Genomic DNA, 18,437 nt, shown 5'->3' on the forward strand with positions numbered 1-18,437 from the left:
CAACTTCTTTTTCAGTTTCTATGCTGATGTCTCTAAATCTCTTTCTTATGTGTTATTTTTGAACATGAGCATGTGGTGTACTGCTACCATGTTTGCAGTGTTTGTGAGTGTGTGCGTGTATGTGTTGGAGTGCATGCATTGTTGACACACTGGCATGTTTGGCTCCCTCCTTTTAGGTCAGGGCAGGCTGTGACGAAACAAGGGAAACCAGGATCCAGTTTCAGACTAGATGAGGCTATAAGAGACCAGAGGGCAATCTCCACAGACAGAAAGACCAACAGAGAGAAAGAAGCGAAAGAAATTGGGAGCCGTCAAACAGAACGTGAGAGAAATTTGTATATGGAAGCTAAAAGGTAGAGAGGTGAGGTGGACTGCTCGGCCAGTAAAAAACAAGCCGTACACAGATGTCATATTCCAAAAAGGAAGTGAAGGACTTGGAAAACTTTTTGGAAACCTTGAGTTCCCCTTCATCATCTTAACCTTACCTTTGAGGAGGAAGGGAAAACCTCGTGGGCAATGCTAGCCGCTCGAAGCAGCGGAGGTGCCTTGGGGGGGCCCGGTGGTGGGCATCAGCCACCTGGTATGCATAGAAAACAATCAGTGGCCTCCCTAAGCGGATCAAGAGCCCACCGTAGTGGCTCGCAAGATGCAAAGCGCAATTCCATGTCTGGAAAGAAGGTGGTGCTGCAGCGACATAAAGCCGCATTGATCAGAGAGATGGAGACCAGCTGGTACCTGAAAATGTTCGGACTGGGCAAAGACGAGACAGTTGCACTAAAGACTGGGATGATCTACAGGTCAGTTAAACCTAATGTGTGTGAGTGTTTGTCTCAGACAGAGGATCAACTGTGGCCTTTCAGACAAACAAAACAATAAGCACTTCTTGTTGATGCATTAAATCCACTGATACATTCATTAAAAAAAACCCTTATTGCTCACAAATGATTTTTTTTCTCTTGACACATCATACACACCATGATGAGTTTGTGTGTGCAACCGATAACAGATTTATAATGTGCATACATGTATGCTGACAGAACATTGAACTTTTGGATTGGATTCATGGTGAGATCTGATGTCAAGTTGCTCCGTCTCTGTCCAATAACTTCATTTGCATAGTCACATTGGTCATACCTCCATCCTCTGAATTACTCTTGTCACCTGATCTGGCTGCAACGGTTAACAGCCATCTGTCTTATTACATTATGCTGTGTTGATGTCCTCAACCACCATGGTGACAAAACATACCGAGGCAGGGAGACAAAATAGCAAGACTTAATCATTTCTTGCCTTTTTTCTATGAATATTTTAAAGAGTGGGCTTCTCTCGTCTGACTCCTTGGCCTTGTTTCACTTTTCATTGCTCTGCTCTTCATTCTTGGTGCTTAAATGCCTAATCCATTTGTACCTCATTACTGAAGATCAGCAATTACAAGTGTGTTCCTTTGCCTTTTTCGTTCCTCCTATCTCATGTGTCCTTGTTTTTTTTTTTTTTCCCCCAAATTTTTATTTTGAGCCTCCCTGCACTGGTTTATTCACCAATTTTGAAAAGCAGAGCTCAAACATAATTAACAAGTTAGGACATGTTATAGTGAGAAAATGAAAATTATACTGTTTTTAGTATTTACTTTATCTTGACGGGAGATAATTCCATAATGTGTTTTTTTTTTCTTTTTTACTTTCCATTGATAGTAATTGAATGTCACAGTATCCCTTCCTAGAGCCAAAACACAACTACATATGAGGATTTAGCAATTGATCTCCAGCACCTGTGCACTTGAATTTTGGAGGATCATTTGGATTTAAATGGATAACTTTTATTTGTTTTTTTAAAAAAAAAGTTCAAAGTTTTGCAGTAAGACACAATTTAAATCTTTGGATATCACCAAGAAGTTATTGTGGTGTTGGGCTTGTAGCTTGGCAACAGCTGAGTGAATTATACTGCATGCAGTGTAATTAACTAACACTGGTAAAAACATGGACGAACATTCACTGCAAAGTGTTCAGCATCCATGGTTCAGAGACGCTCCTCCACTGTGTTGCCTTGCTGATTTTGCATTCATAGTTAGCAAGCACTGCAATCTGCTCTGTTTTATCATTGTTGTCAGTATCTATGGTGTAAAAGTCATGTGTGTACCTGGAGCTCATATACATATTCCACAATACACACATTACATACATTGTTTCTCATTGTTGGTTTTAAAAAAGCAACAGGTTTTAAATGCAAACTACTGTCCTGCTGACATGGCGTTGTATCATAATAATAACATAACATGTTAAAGGGTTAAAAGTACCAGAAGAAATTATTCCAACAGTATACAAACCCAGCCAGGACAATGTTTTGAACATTTGGGTTTTCATAGAAAAAAGTAAGCAGATAAATGGTAAGCTATGTCACTGCTACTTAGTGTGTCAGCCTTTTAACACAAAGCACAATACTGGCTGTTACTGGTTTCCCTGTACTGGCTTATTTCAACACCAGAAACAGTGTTTGAAAATATTGTAAAGAGTCAGTGAATTACCAATGTGATGCATATTTGATATACAGTAGTGGAAGTGTTTGCTATTCCTGCTACTACCATAATAATCATTCAAATATAATTTTATGTATAAAGGAGCAAAAAGCAACACAAAGTGCTTAACACAATAAAAAAAAAACCAAAAAAAAAAAAAAAAAATCTTCGCACACATATGCAATCACACACACACACACACACACCACACACACACACACACACACACACACACACACAGACTTTAATAAACCATTAAAACCACTAAAAGCACCTTAATTTTGATCCTGAAACACACAGGGAGCCAATGCAGCAAATTAAAACTATTGTCTTCCTTGATGTCTTCCTCCCTGCACTATGTAGGCTTCATGTGTAAAAAAGGAAATAAATTAATTTATTAATAAATTCATTCATTCATTTACTTAACCGTTTAGTCCAATTAAGGGTTGCAGGGAAGCAGGGAGCCTGTCCCAGCTATCATCAGGTGAGAGGCAGGAAAACCCTGGACAGGTTGCCAGTCCATCACAGGTGAAGGTACATTTTACATGGAAATGGAAAATAAATATAATTTTCAGTCGTTTACTGTTAAAAACACATTAAATGTTGCTCAGTATGACATGTAAGACACGTTGACATGTTGGTGGATACACACTTCGCATGCTCTTTATTTAAAAGCTCATAAAAATATGATGAGAGCTTGTCATGACAGGTGCGGTAGGAGTGAGAAGACGGTGTGAGCGCGTTTAGTAGGCATCCATCCGAAGTGATGAGCTCAATAGACCACCTATAAAAACGGCTACACTGTGTGAATTGCTACAAGATTAGCGCAACCTTCACACATACTGTGTCAAACACACCAAACACACATCAGCATTCATCATTTTTCTCATCACTAAGACCCTATTATATGGATTTGGATTCAGTCTTCCACTTGAAAGTACAAATAACATTTAGCTTTGACCTAGAAAAGATGTGAACATTAACTGAACCCCTCTAAAAGTCCCCTTCTTGCCAATCAGCCAACTCATGCCTGTCATACAAACACTCACATACAAATGCATGCGCTTGTCTTCTGCCAGCGTTCCTCTCTGACATGGATGCCAGACGGCACATGATGCCTGGACATCCTCCCTCATTTTTTATCAAAACAATTGCTGCAGTTTTAGGCTCTGAATCTTCATGAAAACTGTGTCAAAATACATGTATATAGCTCCATAAATGATCTTTTCTCCATTTCAAATATGCAATAACTTTCTGCAAACACACTGAGTGCTAATTAGCGTTTGAAAAACTAACTAAGTTGTTTTTTATGGCGGTCACATTTACAATTGTTGGAAAAGATGAAGGTAGATGGAATAAATGTTCTCCTTTGTGATCACATTACTCTCCTATTAGTATGCCTTTTTGTGTGATCAGCAGTTCACTAGGTTTAAGGATGATGATTTGTCAAAAGCTGATGTTGGAACTAACTGTCATCAAGATACAATATCCAATCAGACGGGGTGGTTCGTCTAGCAGAAACAGAGAGAAAAAAAAGAAAGTCCTATTGACTGAAATAATTCCTTTGTGGTTAATTAAGCTTTAAAATCCCCCGTTTGTACTCTTCTTGTAATGGATATCATCAGTGGTATGTCATCTGAAACCTTTTTTGCAGCGTATAAAAAAACTGGTAAGCTTGAGAACAACAGCTCCAGGCTTTCGTGGTGAAAATTATAATTAGAACCAACCAGTGAAAGGACCAGATCATAAACAACATTTCAAACACAGCCAGAGGAACCCTAAAACAGAAGCTCAGGCTAAAACGTGTTTATAAAGTAGCTACTGAATCTAGCTCCTGACTTTCACCTTCAACATCAAACACATATATTTAAAAACAACAAACAAACAAACAAACAAACAAACAAACAACAAACCAGCAAACAATAGCCTAATTACCAGGGCTTTAACTTGATAAGACTGTAATATATTCAGAGGAACACATTCCTGGAACAGACTACCTGTGACTGTTAGGGGAATGATTAATTATTCATCGTTTAAAAGAGCCCTAAGCAATGGTTAAAAACAAACAAAGTACTCACCACATATGGCACCAAAATTTCTTTATTATCATTTTCAATATTTTGTTGATGCTGTGGTCTGTATGTTATGTTATATATCCTGTCTCTGTGTTATATCGTTATATTTTTACTGTTTTAAGTCCATCCACCTGCCTAAGGACTAAAGATAGAAATTAGTTTTTGGTTGTAATTTTGCATTTTTACATGAAAATGTGCATTACTATGTCTTAGTTTAATTTTTAAATAAGTAAATTCAGTTGAACTATATTGGATTGAACAAAACAGAGTGACTAGGATGTGGAAATTAAATACACTGACATGGCTCAGAGTAACTCTGTCATCTCTGGCATTTGCCAGCAATTACTTTAAAACTCTGAGAACAGAGGGGATTTGCTTCACTATAGGTATTTTAGGCTCATATAAATGGGCTGCACATTGACACACACTGTGTAACTCTTTAATGCTGTGTATCATATCTGACCCATACAGTTTCTGAGACATATTGCTTCACTTTATTGTAAAGATTTGATCAAAATCCCGTTGAATACAACATAATTTCCTTCTGCCCCCTGGCGGATATATTTTGCACTACAATCATACCAACACCACATAATATTTGAACAAACTTCTTCTCTCTCTCTCGCTCTCTCTCTCTGTTTCTCTACATCTCTCTCTTCAACATTTTGTTAGATTGTTGAGCAAAGACTTTAGGTTTAAAAAGATTACTCTCTTTAGTTCTTGGGTCAGGCTTTAAATGGCTTACTTAGATTAGTCAACATTCCTGGTGTTGTAACTTTCCAGAGGATGCAACGTATATTCTAAGGAAAGGTTTATTAAAAAGTTTTATTTGGAGTAATTTTAAATCTGTTTAGCTTGCTCCAAGAAAACTTCTTCATCATTATATTTTACGCAGTCATTCTCAGAGGTTTAAACGGCCCATACCGAAGTGGCCCCTTTTTCAATTTATTTAGTTTCCCTTTCGCCAATTTGCCATTGGAGCCAACAGCATCAGTGCTCTACTTTGACCAGGTACTGCGATTACATTTCCAAATACCACTGGCACCAGGTGTGACAGTGCTGTGGTAACATGACTCTGCTGCATGGAGCTTGATGGATGGAGCGCACAGATGGTGCCAAGATTAGTAGGTTTGTTTCACAGAGCAGTCCTGCTTCAACACTTCTATGATTTCTGACAAAGGAAACAACAAAAAAAAAAAAAAAAAAAAAAAAGAACAGCACTTTTTATTTTTGCTACATTTTTTTTATCATAGAAAAAAAACAGCTGAGACGTCAGTTACCCAAACCTGCACTTAGTATTGTTGCTATACAGTAGAAAATGGAGAGTAATATTTTGTGCCTTGCTCTACTCCCTCTCCTCGGCATTAATCTAGACTGTCAGTGTTAATAACAATGGGATTTAGTGGATAATGTAGGCCAACACACTGGTGTTAAACAGGAGCAGGATGGTCCCTCAGGGCTGGAGACTGATCACTGACATAATTATTGTTGCCATATAGAGTCAGATGACTTGGAACATGAATATTGAGCGACAACAACAAGCTCCTTAATGTCAACCTCTTTTCTTAATATGTGTCCACTAACTCAGAATCCAGTGCAATGATGAGCTAAGCTACTTGTTTCCATCACACTTTACCCTCAGGATGACTGTCCGACATATGCAATCATTATACTCAGTGGAGGCTATATGTGTGTGTGTGTGTGTTTGGGCGAGCGTTAAATGAAAGGGACTGTTAATTAGTCCCAGGGAACAAGTAGCTAATAGTATAAGCTCAAAGTGAGGAATATTAAGTTAAATGAAGATGAAGACAGAAAATGAAGAAAAAAATTAAACAGAATAATGGGCTGAAACTTTACGCCAGCTTCCCTGTCCTTCCTGCATCCTCTAAGCCGTCCTCTCCACAGCCTCTCTCCCCTCCCTTTGCCCGTCTACCTTGCCTTTTTTGGGCGTTCTTGTCAGTGACTCACCTGCTTGAATGATGAGCAGCTCAAAGGAGATTGTGACTGCGCCCAACGCCAGAGGCACAAATACAAGTCAAAAAACACAGACAATAAAATCAAAACCAAACAACCAATAAAACATCAGCGTGAGACTCAGAGAAAAGAAACAAATCTTAGAAGTAAGATTTTACCGAAACTGACTGTTCTCCTTGTGTTAAAGTATTTTATAATTGAAATAAACATGAGAATGCTGAGGATCCATGTGTATATGGATTTAGTGTCTATAAATATATCATTAACACACTCAGGCATTGCATAAGCTCAGCTGACATTCCTGCTGCCTGGCAGGATCAGTTTTTCCACCGACCCTGCTGGAGTACAAACGCAGCTGCCCCTTTAAAACCTCTCTGTTCGATTTGATGTTTTTGAGTGAATGTGCATTAATATACCACCGTTGCTGTTTCTCAGCTTTTGGGTCTAGCGGTGAACGTGTATGAAAAAATGCAAATAATATTTTACAACAAAGGCTTAAAAATATGGTGATGTGAAACATGAGAGTTATTAAAGGTATATAATATGATATGAAATATGAAGTAATAAAGCTTTAAAAAATTTTTCTCTTTTCTTTTGGAGCTTTAAAAGCTTTGTGAAAGATGAACACTTGTTTGAGGTTACGACAGTTGTTCTGAGAGTTACCAGACATGGACTTGTACACAGTTTTGGGTTTGAAACAAACTTTCAAGAAACACAAGAAAAATAATAAAATATGGAATTTTTACTGAACACTAAAGACTAACTAATTTACTATGGAGGTAAATAAGTCTGCATGTATGTGTGAGTATGTGTGTGCATGTACATACAATGACAGTGTGTGACTGAACTCAAGTTTCCTGATATGGGGGAATGGAATTCCTTATAATTCCCACAATTCACTGGAGGACCAGACGTGAGGTCATTGAATATTCCCATGAGTGGGAAAGAGGTGTGTGTGTGCGTTGAGAGAGCGAACAAAAGAGAAAACAGCGGTTTTCCCAATTTATTTTCGTTCTCCAGTTGTGCTCAACTCGCTGTGTGCAGCTGTGTTGAGTGTGTGTTTGGTTTAGGTGTTTATCACTGGCAAAACTCCAGAGTACACTAAATATGAGGAAGAAGAAGGAGCGGGGAGGATAAGAAATGGAGGCTAAAAATGTTTCATGATAACACAGAGAAAAGACTAAACCAAACAATTATTATTTGTCTGTAACTGGTGCCTTTGCTTGATGTAAAAACACATTTAAAATGGCATGACATGAAGCACAAAGGAAAAGTAGGCGACTTACAAACTGGTACAGATACAAGAGAGGAAATCAGGAGAACTGAAAGCGCTTGTGATGCTGGGAATACTGGGAGACAAAAGAAGGATGATGAGGAAATGAGAATGGACAAAAGAATAAGAGGGAGTTGGAAGAGGAAAAAATGGGTAAAATGAAGGAGAGAGTGAGATAAATAGACCGAGAGAGAGAGGGGGGTAAGGAGAGAGGGGAAGAGAGAGAGAGCGACAGAGAGAGAGAGAGAGAGAGAGAGAGAGAGAGAGAGAGAGAGAGAGAGAGAGAGAGAGAGAGAGAGAGTGAAAACGTCCCAGATTCCCAGGCCATTTAGTAGGGAGCAAAACCAAACTGAGCTTATGATGTAGTCTGGCTGAGCAGGGGGCAAAGTGACAACATGAGTGTGTGTTGTGTGTGTGTGTGAGAGGAAAGGGGCAGAGAGTGGGGGCTACGTGTGTTTATGTCTCTCTCTGTCTCCGTGTGTGCATGTGTGCAGAGAACATATGTGGCACAGCACATGGAGATGTACATGTAAGGAAAAGACGGGTTTTTTCCTGTGTGGACGAGCTGCAGTTTGCACACAGAATCTACGGATTCCTCTACTTGGCTGATTCTTTGGCTTTGGATTTTTCTGCACTTATTTCTTTTTTATTATTTTGTTTTTCTACAAATAAGGGAAATACCATAAAAGTGGAGCACTGTTTAGGGGAGTACATTTCTTCACATCACGCTCTCATCAAATGCTCCCACACACCCTCCTCAGCTTCATCTAGCATTGTGTGGGCGAGGGGCCTACCTGGATTACTCTGAGCTTACATGTTTGTGGGACACATTAGCAGGAGACGGGAGGAACTGAAAGAGAGGGGAAAGTGACAAAGAAAGCTGGAAGATGTATCTGTACAAAGCCACGTGTCCAGATATTCCCAACCCCAAGCAGAAGAGCGGTCGGGGTCAGGGAGGAGGTGGGGTCCAAGTGCAAGGCCCGGGTCAGGGTAGACTCATCAGCCAGGCACCCACAGGACTGGGGTCACGATCTTATGCTCCTCTGATGCTTTGGACTGGAAACAAATCCAACACTGCAGTGCAGCTCAAACAACTGGAGGAGTTCCTCAACTTCCACTCGTTGTCTCTGCACGATACAGTGAGGAGTCAGACCGGCATGGTCTACAGGTAACCTTACTTGTGGGGAGCGCCTGGATGAAAGGGATGTTACTCCTGTTTGTTTGCTCTGCCACATTTCTTAACTCCTTATTTGCTGTCTTTTACATCAGAGTTTACCTTATAAATGTTGTATTGGAGGGACTTGACAGACAGTTGTTGCTGTTCAACATACTGTATCTATTTATGTTGCGTAACTCAACTACATCATGGGGACAATTGATCTCCATGTGAAGCCCACCATCGGATTGATCATTCTTGAGTGCTGTGGGAACAGTTCTAATCTCCATGTATGTATAGAAAACCAGAAGAATTTTGCTGAATTGAATCGGGTATGATAGATTTGCCTGGACTTACTAAGACATTGAGAAGTTCAAATTGCATAATATTACTATAATATGACCATATCTGAAGTCCCCGTAATACATGCATTTACACGTTTTTTAATACTTTTCATTACATGTTCTATCAAGGTTTTTTTCTTCACATTTACTTAAACTTGTGTTGTGGATACACATGCAAAAAGTGAAGGAGGAACGGAACCATCCTCTGCATACCTAACGTTGAACGTTACGAACATGTTTGCACCGATGGTAATCCAGGTTGTGTTATTTGGGAACTGTTGGAAACTGATGTCATGCCTGTTGTTTTTTTGTGCAGCTTGTCATTTGTGACGAGGCATTGTGCTGGTGAGTGGTGTGACTGAGTGTGACTGGGACACTGTGGATCACTGCTCTGCCCTCAGGCAAGAAATCAGCCTGTAGCTGCTTTGTTTGCACTGTGTTGTCAGCAGCAGAAGAAAGGAGGGAGATAGTCTTAATGAAGGATTTCAGTCTTTGAAAAAGTTTCTATTGTTGGCATGCCTTTTTTATGTTGGTGTGTACCTTTTATTAATTCTTAACAGTTTTAGCAATGCATTATATTCATTTGTTTGTTTTTTGCAGTTGCATCACATTAAGTGGACATAATTAGACACTTAACAAGAACTGCAGAGGATTCATAATGCAGAACTAAATTATCTAGCTGAAAACTAAGAAAAAGAAAACAAGAACAAGAAAAGAAAAACCATTAAGGATTCCATGGCACAATGTCTTAACTAAAGCATGCACAGTGGTTTTAAAATGTGTGTCCATGTATGCAATATATTTTGAGAAGCTGCTGACTTACAATTTCCATGAATTATATTTTGGTCATTTGAACAGCCCATTTGTTCCCCGAGGCGTTCTCATCAGTGATTCTGTGCTAAATTCTGCCGGCACGCTCGAACATATTACAGTCAGTGTAATAATAACTTGGCCTAAACTTGTTCTGTTGTTGTGGTAGCAGTTAAGAAATGGCGGCATAGAGACATTTCGATCACCCCTCTGTGTCCATCAAGGTAAGGTGAAACAGAACATAAAGGACAAATGTGATGGTGCTCTGCTGGATGAAGCTGGCTATGGGAGCTCATATTTTCAGCATTTTGCCTTGGGAGGTTGGCTTATATATGTGCATGAGCTTGTTTGTGTTTAAAAGATGGGATTGTTATTAAAGTAATGCATTAAAACAGCTGTCTGCTGAGGCCAGTGGATGAGAGGTTAAGACCTTTTCTGTTCGGTCTGTCCACATAAACACACTCACTTCATGAGGGAAAAATGTAGTTATAATCTGCTGCACAAACCCCACACAAAAACACGCTGACTGCAAATGTTAATTAAAAAAAAGTTTTTATAAACAAACACCCTAAAGGAAGGGATGCAAATCAGTACCTTCCAGCGTGTTTTCCTTTGAAACCCTAACAGCTAGTTGTGTTGTAATAAAGTCTTTTTGGCCCTTGACCCCTTTTAAACTAGTGGTATCCTCTCCCATAACCAGCCATAGGCTATTATGGCAAATTTGCCTTTTTTTTTTTTTTTTTTTTTTTTTTTTACAAGCAAATGGTCTGAAAACTTACTCTGATCTTTTAAGCAAATAAAATCGTAACCCTTAACCTTGGCCTTGTTTGAACCACAAGTGTCCCCCAACGGTACAGTAAAAATGTATCACACAAATAAATAAACATAAATTTGGTCCTTGCTGAAACCCAATACTATGGACACATACACAGTCATACAATTTTTTTCCCTAAACATTTCTTATTATTTCAGAAAAATGAAAAACACAGATGGGAGGAGAAAATAAAGTCCTATGGATGAGTTCTAGTGTCTTTTCTGTGCACATTTCTTCATTGATAACATCAAGCTAACTGTGGAGGCTACAGTTACAATTTTACTCTTGTTTAGTTCAGGAAATATGCATTCCTCAGTGCTAATGAGGCTATTGTTAAAGCTAATTATCTAATCAGGGCCAGTTATCATTGCTTTGTGATATTCTTTTTGAGGAGTGTAATAAAAGCAGAGATCTGCTACTTTTTCCCAGAAAGTTTTTCCTAGAAGAAGTTACAAAAAATGACTTTGACAGCCACCGAGCGCATATCAGTTCTGAATGCTTCACCACTGAATGAGCATCCAACGCTGTTTCACTCTGGTGTATTATTTGACTTTGTTGCTTTCCTGCTTTGCTTTATTTGCATTCTCAATGTTCTTTCATTGTATGAAAAAAGGGTGCAGCTGTTGCAGTGTACTATCAGTCAATGCCTCCACCATCCATCACTTTTTCATTCACTCCAGTGTGAGAAAATTTTCCTTCACCTAGGAGATCTGCAAGTTTTTTAAGTGCTTCATTATGTCTGTGGTGCAGCAATACTTTCTAATGTCTAATTTCTCCTCTTTTAGTGACTTGGTTGAAAAATAGGGTAATTTCCCCTCCATTTTTTAAGATAGTGATATATGGTTTTTATTTGTGCAGGTGTTTATACAGAACAGGGGTCTAGTTTCCTTTTTTCTCATCAGGTTAAATACATTAATGTTAAGCTAAAAAAGGCCAACCAAAGACAAGCAAAAAAATAAACCTTGTACATCCCCTTTTAACCTAAATGCCAGTCAAGCAAATGCACTCTACCCATGTTTTCATTACTCACACTGAATTAAAGGACATCAATTCAATCAGCCTAGTATGGAGATTAATCAAAAGGCCATGGTATTGTTGGCTACAGAGCAGAGAAATTCTGGGCAAAAGAAAGGCAATGAGCAGAACATTTAAGCGTCCAGGGGGCAGATGGGCACATTATGAAGCATATGCCATGTGCTGTTGGGTGTGCCAGGGTGAATTTGTGTGTGTTTGTGTTTGTGTGTGTACTTGTGTTATTCAGGTTGTAGTGACAAAAGTCTCGTGACTGAAATTGTGGTGATCCACACAGGTTTAATGACAGACACGCTAACACTGCATGGCTTTATATTAAAATCTTAAGTAAGACCAGAATAAAGGTCCATCAAACAGAAGTTATGGTGAGGGAAAGTCGACTGCACGTATTGTCCTCTGAAGTGATGGTAACACAACTCTGTGTGTGAATTTGTAGACAGTCTGGATGTTTCACAGTCCATCTGATCAAATGAGCTCTGCTGACACTCTGCAGTGTGAAAGTGACAGACTTAGTTTCCCAACAGTTGCTGCTCTTCGTCTCTGTCACTCCCTTCTTCCATCATGCAGGCTGTTTTGTCAGATTTTCTTTTGCACAAAAACATGGTTTTTTTTTACCTCAACTGATCACGAGATGTAACCCCAATTCTAAAAGGTTGAAACAGTTTGTAAAATAAAGTGAAATTCTGTAATAAAATGGCTTGAAAGACAATAAACCAATATTGTATTTTTTTTAATTTAGCTATTTTTTTTAATTTATTTTTTTTAAAAAGTAGTTTTTAAAGAAAATATATGAAATGTTGAATGTGAGGTATATTTTTATTTATTTCATGAAAAATATAAGATAATCTTGAATCAGATGGCAGCAACACAACTAAAACAGAAACAGCTGGAAGAGCATGTAACTCATTTACTGGAAACAGGTCAGTAACATAAAAAGAGCACATAAGAGTCTCTTTGTAGTAAATATTTACAGAAGCTTATAGTAATTTTATTTTAAAAAAAAAAATCTCTTGGGAAATGGAGGAATTTCTGCATAAAGACATAAAGACTATTCCAGTATCTACATGATAAAATACAGTGAGGAGTCCTAGTCCTGTATTGGTCAACAAGACAACTTTCCACTCTAGTTCCCTGTTAATTAAAAAAAAAAAAGCTGTTAAAATAGGAAGAAATAGTATACGTTGATAAACACAACCCTGTGCCAGATTCTGTTTTTTTTTATACATGGTTTATTCAAGATCAATTCATATGTTTCATAAAACAGTAGAAAAGGTTTAAAGTTATATATATTGATATGCTTTGTGTTCTCGTGAGGATGATTTTGGTTAAAAATAATTGAAAATCAGTGCATTTTGGTTTTATTTATACTGGACAAAGTGATAAAACTTTTAAAAATTGTAGCTGAAAATGTTACTCTTAGGATGTAATGACAACCAGAAATCTCACTCTTCTTACTGAAGAGGAACTAAGAATACCCTATTATGTTGAATGATTGATATGAAATTGCATAACCATTTAAAGAAGAAACACAACTATCCATCTTCATTTATCAAGTTACTGAATCGTGATTTGAACCCATAAACATTTGTATAAGAGCTCTTTCATTTGACCACTACACTAGCACAGCTCTCAGCTACACCCTGGCAGAAGTGTAAACACTTTGTAATAATTGTACAACTTTTGAAGACAGACATTGCACATACTTTATTTTATTTGTGCAGATTCCTCACACTTTAACTGTGCACCTTGCACCTTGCTGGAACAGTGTGCAGCACTCTGCGTGCAACAACTGGCATTCCATCATGTGCACAATGTTCAATACTGGATTCGCCTTATACCAATGCGTACCTTTATACTGGTACAAAAAATAGCCCAATTGCTGAGCTGTGCCCAATGGGCAATCACAGTAATAATAATTTTAAAGAACTGGATCTCAATACTGTGAATGCCCAATGGGATCATGTACCCCTCTAAAAGTTTCAAGAACTGATCAATTATATCAGTATTAGTGATTTGTTTCCTTACTCCATACAAAACCTGAGTGGCTTCAGTGTTTTAACTTAAAGGTGGAGTATGTAAGATTTTCAATATTTTCAAAATAAATTAACTAATAAAATAACTACAATTATAATTAGATAGTTTTTTGAACATGTAGGTTCCAGTCTGTCTATATTTGATGCGTTATTAAATTACAAGTTTGATTAATGGCAAATGACAAAAAGTACTTTTTTACTGGTAGGCAAACATTTAAGAAGGGTCTTTGTCATTAATTAAACTTGTAATTTAATAACACATCAAATATGGACAGACTGGAATCTACATGTTTTAAAAAAACTATCTAATTATGATTGTAGTTATTTTATTAGTTAATTTATTTTGAAAATACTGAAATTACATACTCCACCTTTAATCAAACAGTAACTACAGATCTGACAGGAGACTAAAACTTCAACCGAGGTTGGAAAACTCATATCTTTCTCTTTTAAACACCTTCAGCCAACAACGGGTGAATTAAATGACATTCTTAATTTGAAAAACAGAAATGTGCCTCAAATGTCTGTCAAGTTTGGTGTGAAAATGTGGTTGTTTTTTTTTTTTTTTTTAGCTTTTCCAGTTGTTAAAAAAATCTTTGCTTCTACAGACTGTGACCTTTCCACTGATCTCCTAATGTGAAATTAATACTTTTATGTTACAATTATACATAATAAGATCAATTAAGTTACAAAGCAGCATGAACACTGCAGTCCTTTTGATGACTGATCCCTCTGCTGGTGGATATGAATCACCTTATTTTTGATAAAACTCTATCAGATGCCCTCTGGTAGTTTAGTGGAGATAAGTTAATTGATTGATTTAGGGATCAGTTTTATATCATACCTATCTGTAAAAACCTAGATGTATTTATGAAAGACTCATCATCTAAGTATTTATGATTTGATTAATAAAAAGCAATATCTAACCTCAAAACTCTATTTCTCACCTCTATATTACTTCAAAGCAGGAAATAAAAAAAATCTGCAGAAGTTCAGAACATTTAGGTTTCACAAGTAGCAGTGACCATTTATTAAGTTACAGACAGTTGCAAGCCTTCTTCTGTGCTCTGTGTGTGTGTTTAGATTCCACCATCTGCCTATGTAAGGAGAAGCTTTCCAGGCAGGCCACTTTATTTACCATAGAGCTAAATAGAAACACCAAAGAATTAGCTGACTCTAAACAGATATGGACAACATTAGAAATTAAATTTAAAAAAGAAATTTAATAATTTACATGCATTCATTATTATATTGTTCAATGATTAGTTAAATTGGGGCATAATTTGCTTCTCATTGTATTTTTGCACATGGATGACTTTGCCATTTTCTCTCTGCATGCAAAAGTGTGCATGTGTGTGTGTGTGTGTGTGTGTGTGTGTGTGTGTGTGTGTGTGTGTGAGTGTGTGTGTGTGTGTGTGTCTGTTTCTTGGAAACTAAAGTTGGTAACCAGGACACGGCCACACTTGTGCTCTCAACCAAGCAGTTATTCACAGAACAAGATCATGACTTAAGTCACATTAACACATACATGACACATTGGATTCAGACGCAAAACACATGCACGCACAGATAAATGTGTCAATTGCTCATCCTTTATTCATCTTGGAAAACATGTGAATATTTAACAGATGAGCTGGTATCCTTTTTAAATACTTAATTGATCCGGCGGTCACAGAAACCTATGTGTGTAATGTGTGTGTGTGTAGGCTTGCATCAAGTACATTGCATGGACACTTTTACTTCCAGATGAGCACTCCTCTATGACTCCATATGTCTTAACATTGTGACTAATCTGTAAAACAGTGCTGTGCAGCATAATTCAAATTATTTATTTAATTTAGACATTCACAGTGTTAAACGTTTCTTATTTGTTTAAGTTCCTGCAAAGACTGCTTTTTTTAAAAATTAAAATGTGATTTTAAGTCATTTCTTTTATGAATGTTGCTGGATGTGTTAACCCAGATAATGTAGCACCTTTGGTTTAAATGCAGCATGTGATAAATTAAAGCCCTTCCTTTTGTTTTTGACTTAATTAGTCTGTCTAATCATAAGCTGTGCAAACAAACACTGCTTAATCAGGGGTTTAATGGGATTGGGTTTACACTTACAAATTTTAATTCAGGAAGTGCATTTATCAGTGTTTAACTACAAAGCTGAAGTACTTTAACCACTGTTTTTACTGTTACATAATTTTACTCCTCTACATCAGTACAGTTAATAGGGAATCAATGTTGACTTAATCTACCACATGCTATAAAAGCTTTAGCTATTGGTTATGTTAACCTACTATTTTTGCATAAGATACAGTATATATGTATTGAAAGGTGGTTTGTTAATCTGTGTGCTAACAGCGTCACCCCATAGCGATGAGTGTTGTTTGTGTGTCCATCCCGTTGTCTGCATTATTCTATTTCAGTGTTTTCTACACTAAACACATGCTAGATGAATTAAGGAATCTAACTTGGTTGTGATGGTTTATGGTTTGTTGTTAGTCATGTTGAACTAGTGAGCTGTCCATTATACACACTTTCTTCTAATTCTAACGTTCGATGTATCTGGGCATTGTTTACGGAAAAAAAAAGACAAAAAAAAAAAAAAAAAATTACAACTCTTCACATATTACATTCTATCATTATGTGTTCCACAAAAACTGGAACATATACAAGAAATAGTGAAAAGATGCACTTAACATGGTCTTTTTTGGAGCACCATCACCAGCAAATACGGTCATATTTTCTGTTGGATGTCTCAAAAGTTGAAGTATTGACTTCCAGCCTCCAGAAAGGTGAATCAGTCTAAATTTAAAAAATAAAAAAATGTTTAATATGTTAATTGGAAATGAATAAAGTAGCTTGTGATCAAATTTCACTAGTTAGGAAAATGTGGCGGTCAAGTTAGTTAGTAATTTCAGTTTTTATCTTTTTTTTTTTAAACCACTATTTGGTTAAGATTGGAACCTAAAAGGCCTCTTTATCTGCAGGCAATACAATAATATTTGAAAAAGGTAAATTGTAGTAAAAAAAAAAAAAAAAAAATCCAGTTTTACTGCACAAAAAGATGTGTTACAATTGCAAAAAGCACAAGCCAGTGTATGCACTGGAGAAACCTACCACAATGCTGGTTGTTAGATAATGATCTGCCAATAGACCAAACTAATGATGTTCTCTGCAGCATTTGACTGATAAAAAGGAGGGTTTGTTTGTAAGGTACCTTTTGAAGCATATTTACAATGTAAAGAGAACTTAATTGCTATACCCTACATTTTCAATGAAATAAAAAATAATCTTTTTAGCTACATATAAAAAGTAAAGTTTTTCCTACAAAGCCAGAAAGACAAGATGTAATTCACATTGTTGCTGAAGATGCAAATGTTGTTTGACTCTCAGTTTTGTGCAAAGAGAGTGCATTTCATGACAGGTGTCTCATATTCTCAGTTACAAACACTGTACTGAAGGACCATGCACGTTATAGATAACTACTTTTTTTATTTTTATTTTTTGGGCTTTGTCGCCCAAAGCCAGCTCGGATAGGCTCCAGCTTCCCCGCGACCCTGAACTGGATTAAGCGGTTCAGAAAATGAATGAATGAATGAATGAATGAATAAATCTCTTATTACAGGAAGTGCTAGTCAAAGACATATGTCTCTATTAATAGGGTCAGCATCGAGCAGAAGCAACAAGTCAAATTTTTATACACTGAGTCAATATAACCAATCTAAACAGCTAAGTAAATTGTACCATAAGATTCTGGTGGCACGTTTCATTACAGCTTGGTAATAATATGGTAATAGTGTTGTAATATGATTTTAATACAGATTGAATAACGGCACCCTGTTTTTTTCCAAAGTAATAATGAGGTAAAATATTGGTAGTAACATCTCATTATTACGTTGGTAATTACAGGGTATTACTCTGTTATTTCTTCTGTATTACCATCATGTTACCACACAAATACCATCTTATTACTGAGCATGGGGGTTATGAAAAGAGATATGTCCGATTTTCCTACATAACTGTGATTATCATGTTTTTAGTTTATACACTCTTTTATAAATGCATTCATGGTCATTTAAATAAACTTCTGTAAGTAAACAAGAGGACTTTAAGATTTTGTCTCAAATTTCACAGATCACTCTCTACATTTATCCTCTCGTCCAAACAGTTGCACCATGTTTGTGTTGAAATGGGTCAAAATTTAAATGATCAAACACTAAGTTTTAAAAATGACAGGGCATTCATCAGCAAAGCATCATACTAATATATTGTTCAATGATCCATTCTAATTGTATGCATCTTCACCTTCATTGCAACACAAACAGTAAGTGCTGAAGCCGAATCAGTCTTACTAAAGTCTCACTAAATACATTCTGAAGACATGGACAAGGGATTTTTTTGCATTGACAAAATGACCTGAT

At 37.0% G+C, this 18,437-nt stretch overlaps 1 protein-coding gene across 3 annotated transcripts in view; it reads left to right on the top strand.

The window, feature by feature from the left end:
• Nucleotides 1-516: 516 nt before the first annotated feature.
• kcnab1a (potassium voltage-gated channel subfamily A regulatory beta subunit 1a) overlaps nucleotides 517-18,437 on the top strand; it is a gene marked incomplete at its 5' end in the record, with an annotated part of 118,009 nt that continues 100,088 nt past the window's right edge. Inside the window, one exon of one of the 3 annotated variants that reach the window (XM_079245805.1) lies at nucleotides 517-821. In XM_079245805.1, the coding sequence (XP_079101931.1) occupies nucleotides 517-821 (305 nt within the window). Of the gene's footprint in view, nucleotides 822-8,721; nucleotides 9,003-18,437 lie in introns of those variants that run through there. The other 2 variants (XM_079245807.1, XM_079245806.1) reach the window with 2 other exon arrangements.

Source organism: Telmatherina bonti (assembly GCF_933228915.1).
Source record: "Telmatherina bonti genome assembly, chromosome: 9".
Taxonomy (NCBI): Eukaryota; Metazoa; Chordata; class Actinopteri; order Atheriniformes; family Telmatherinidae; genus Telmatherina; species Telmatherina bonti.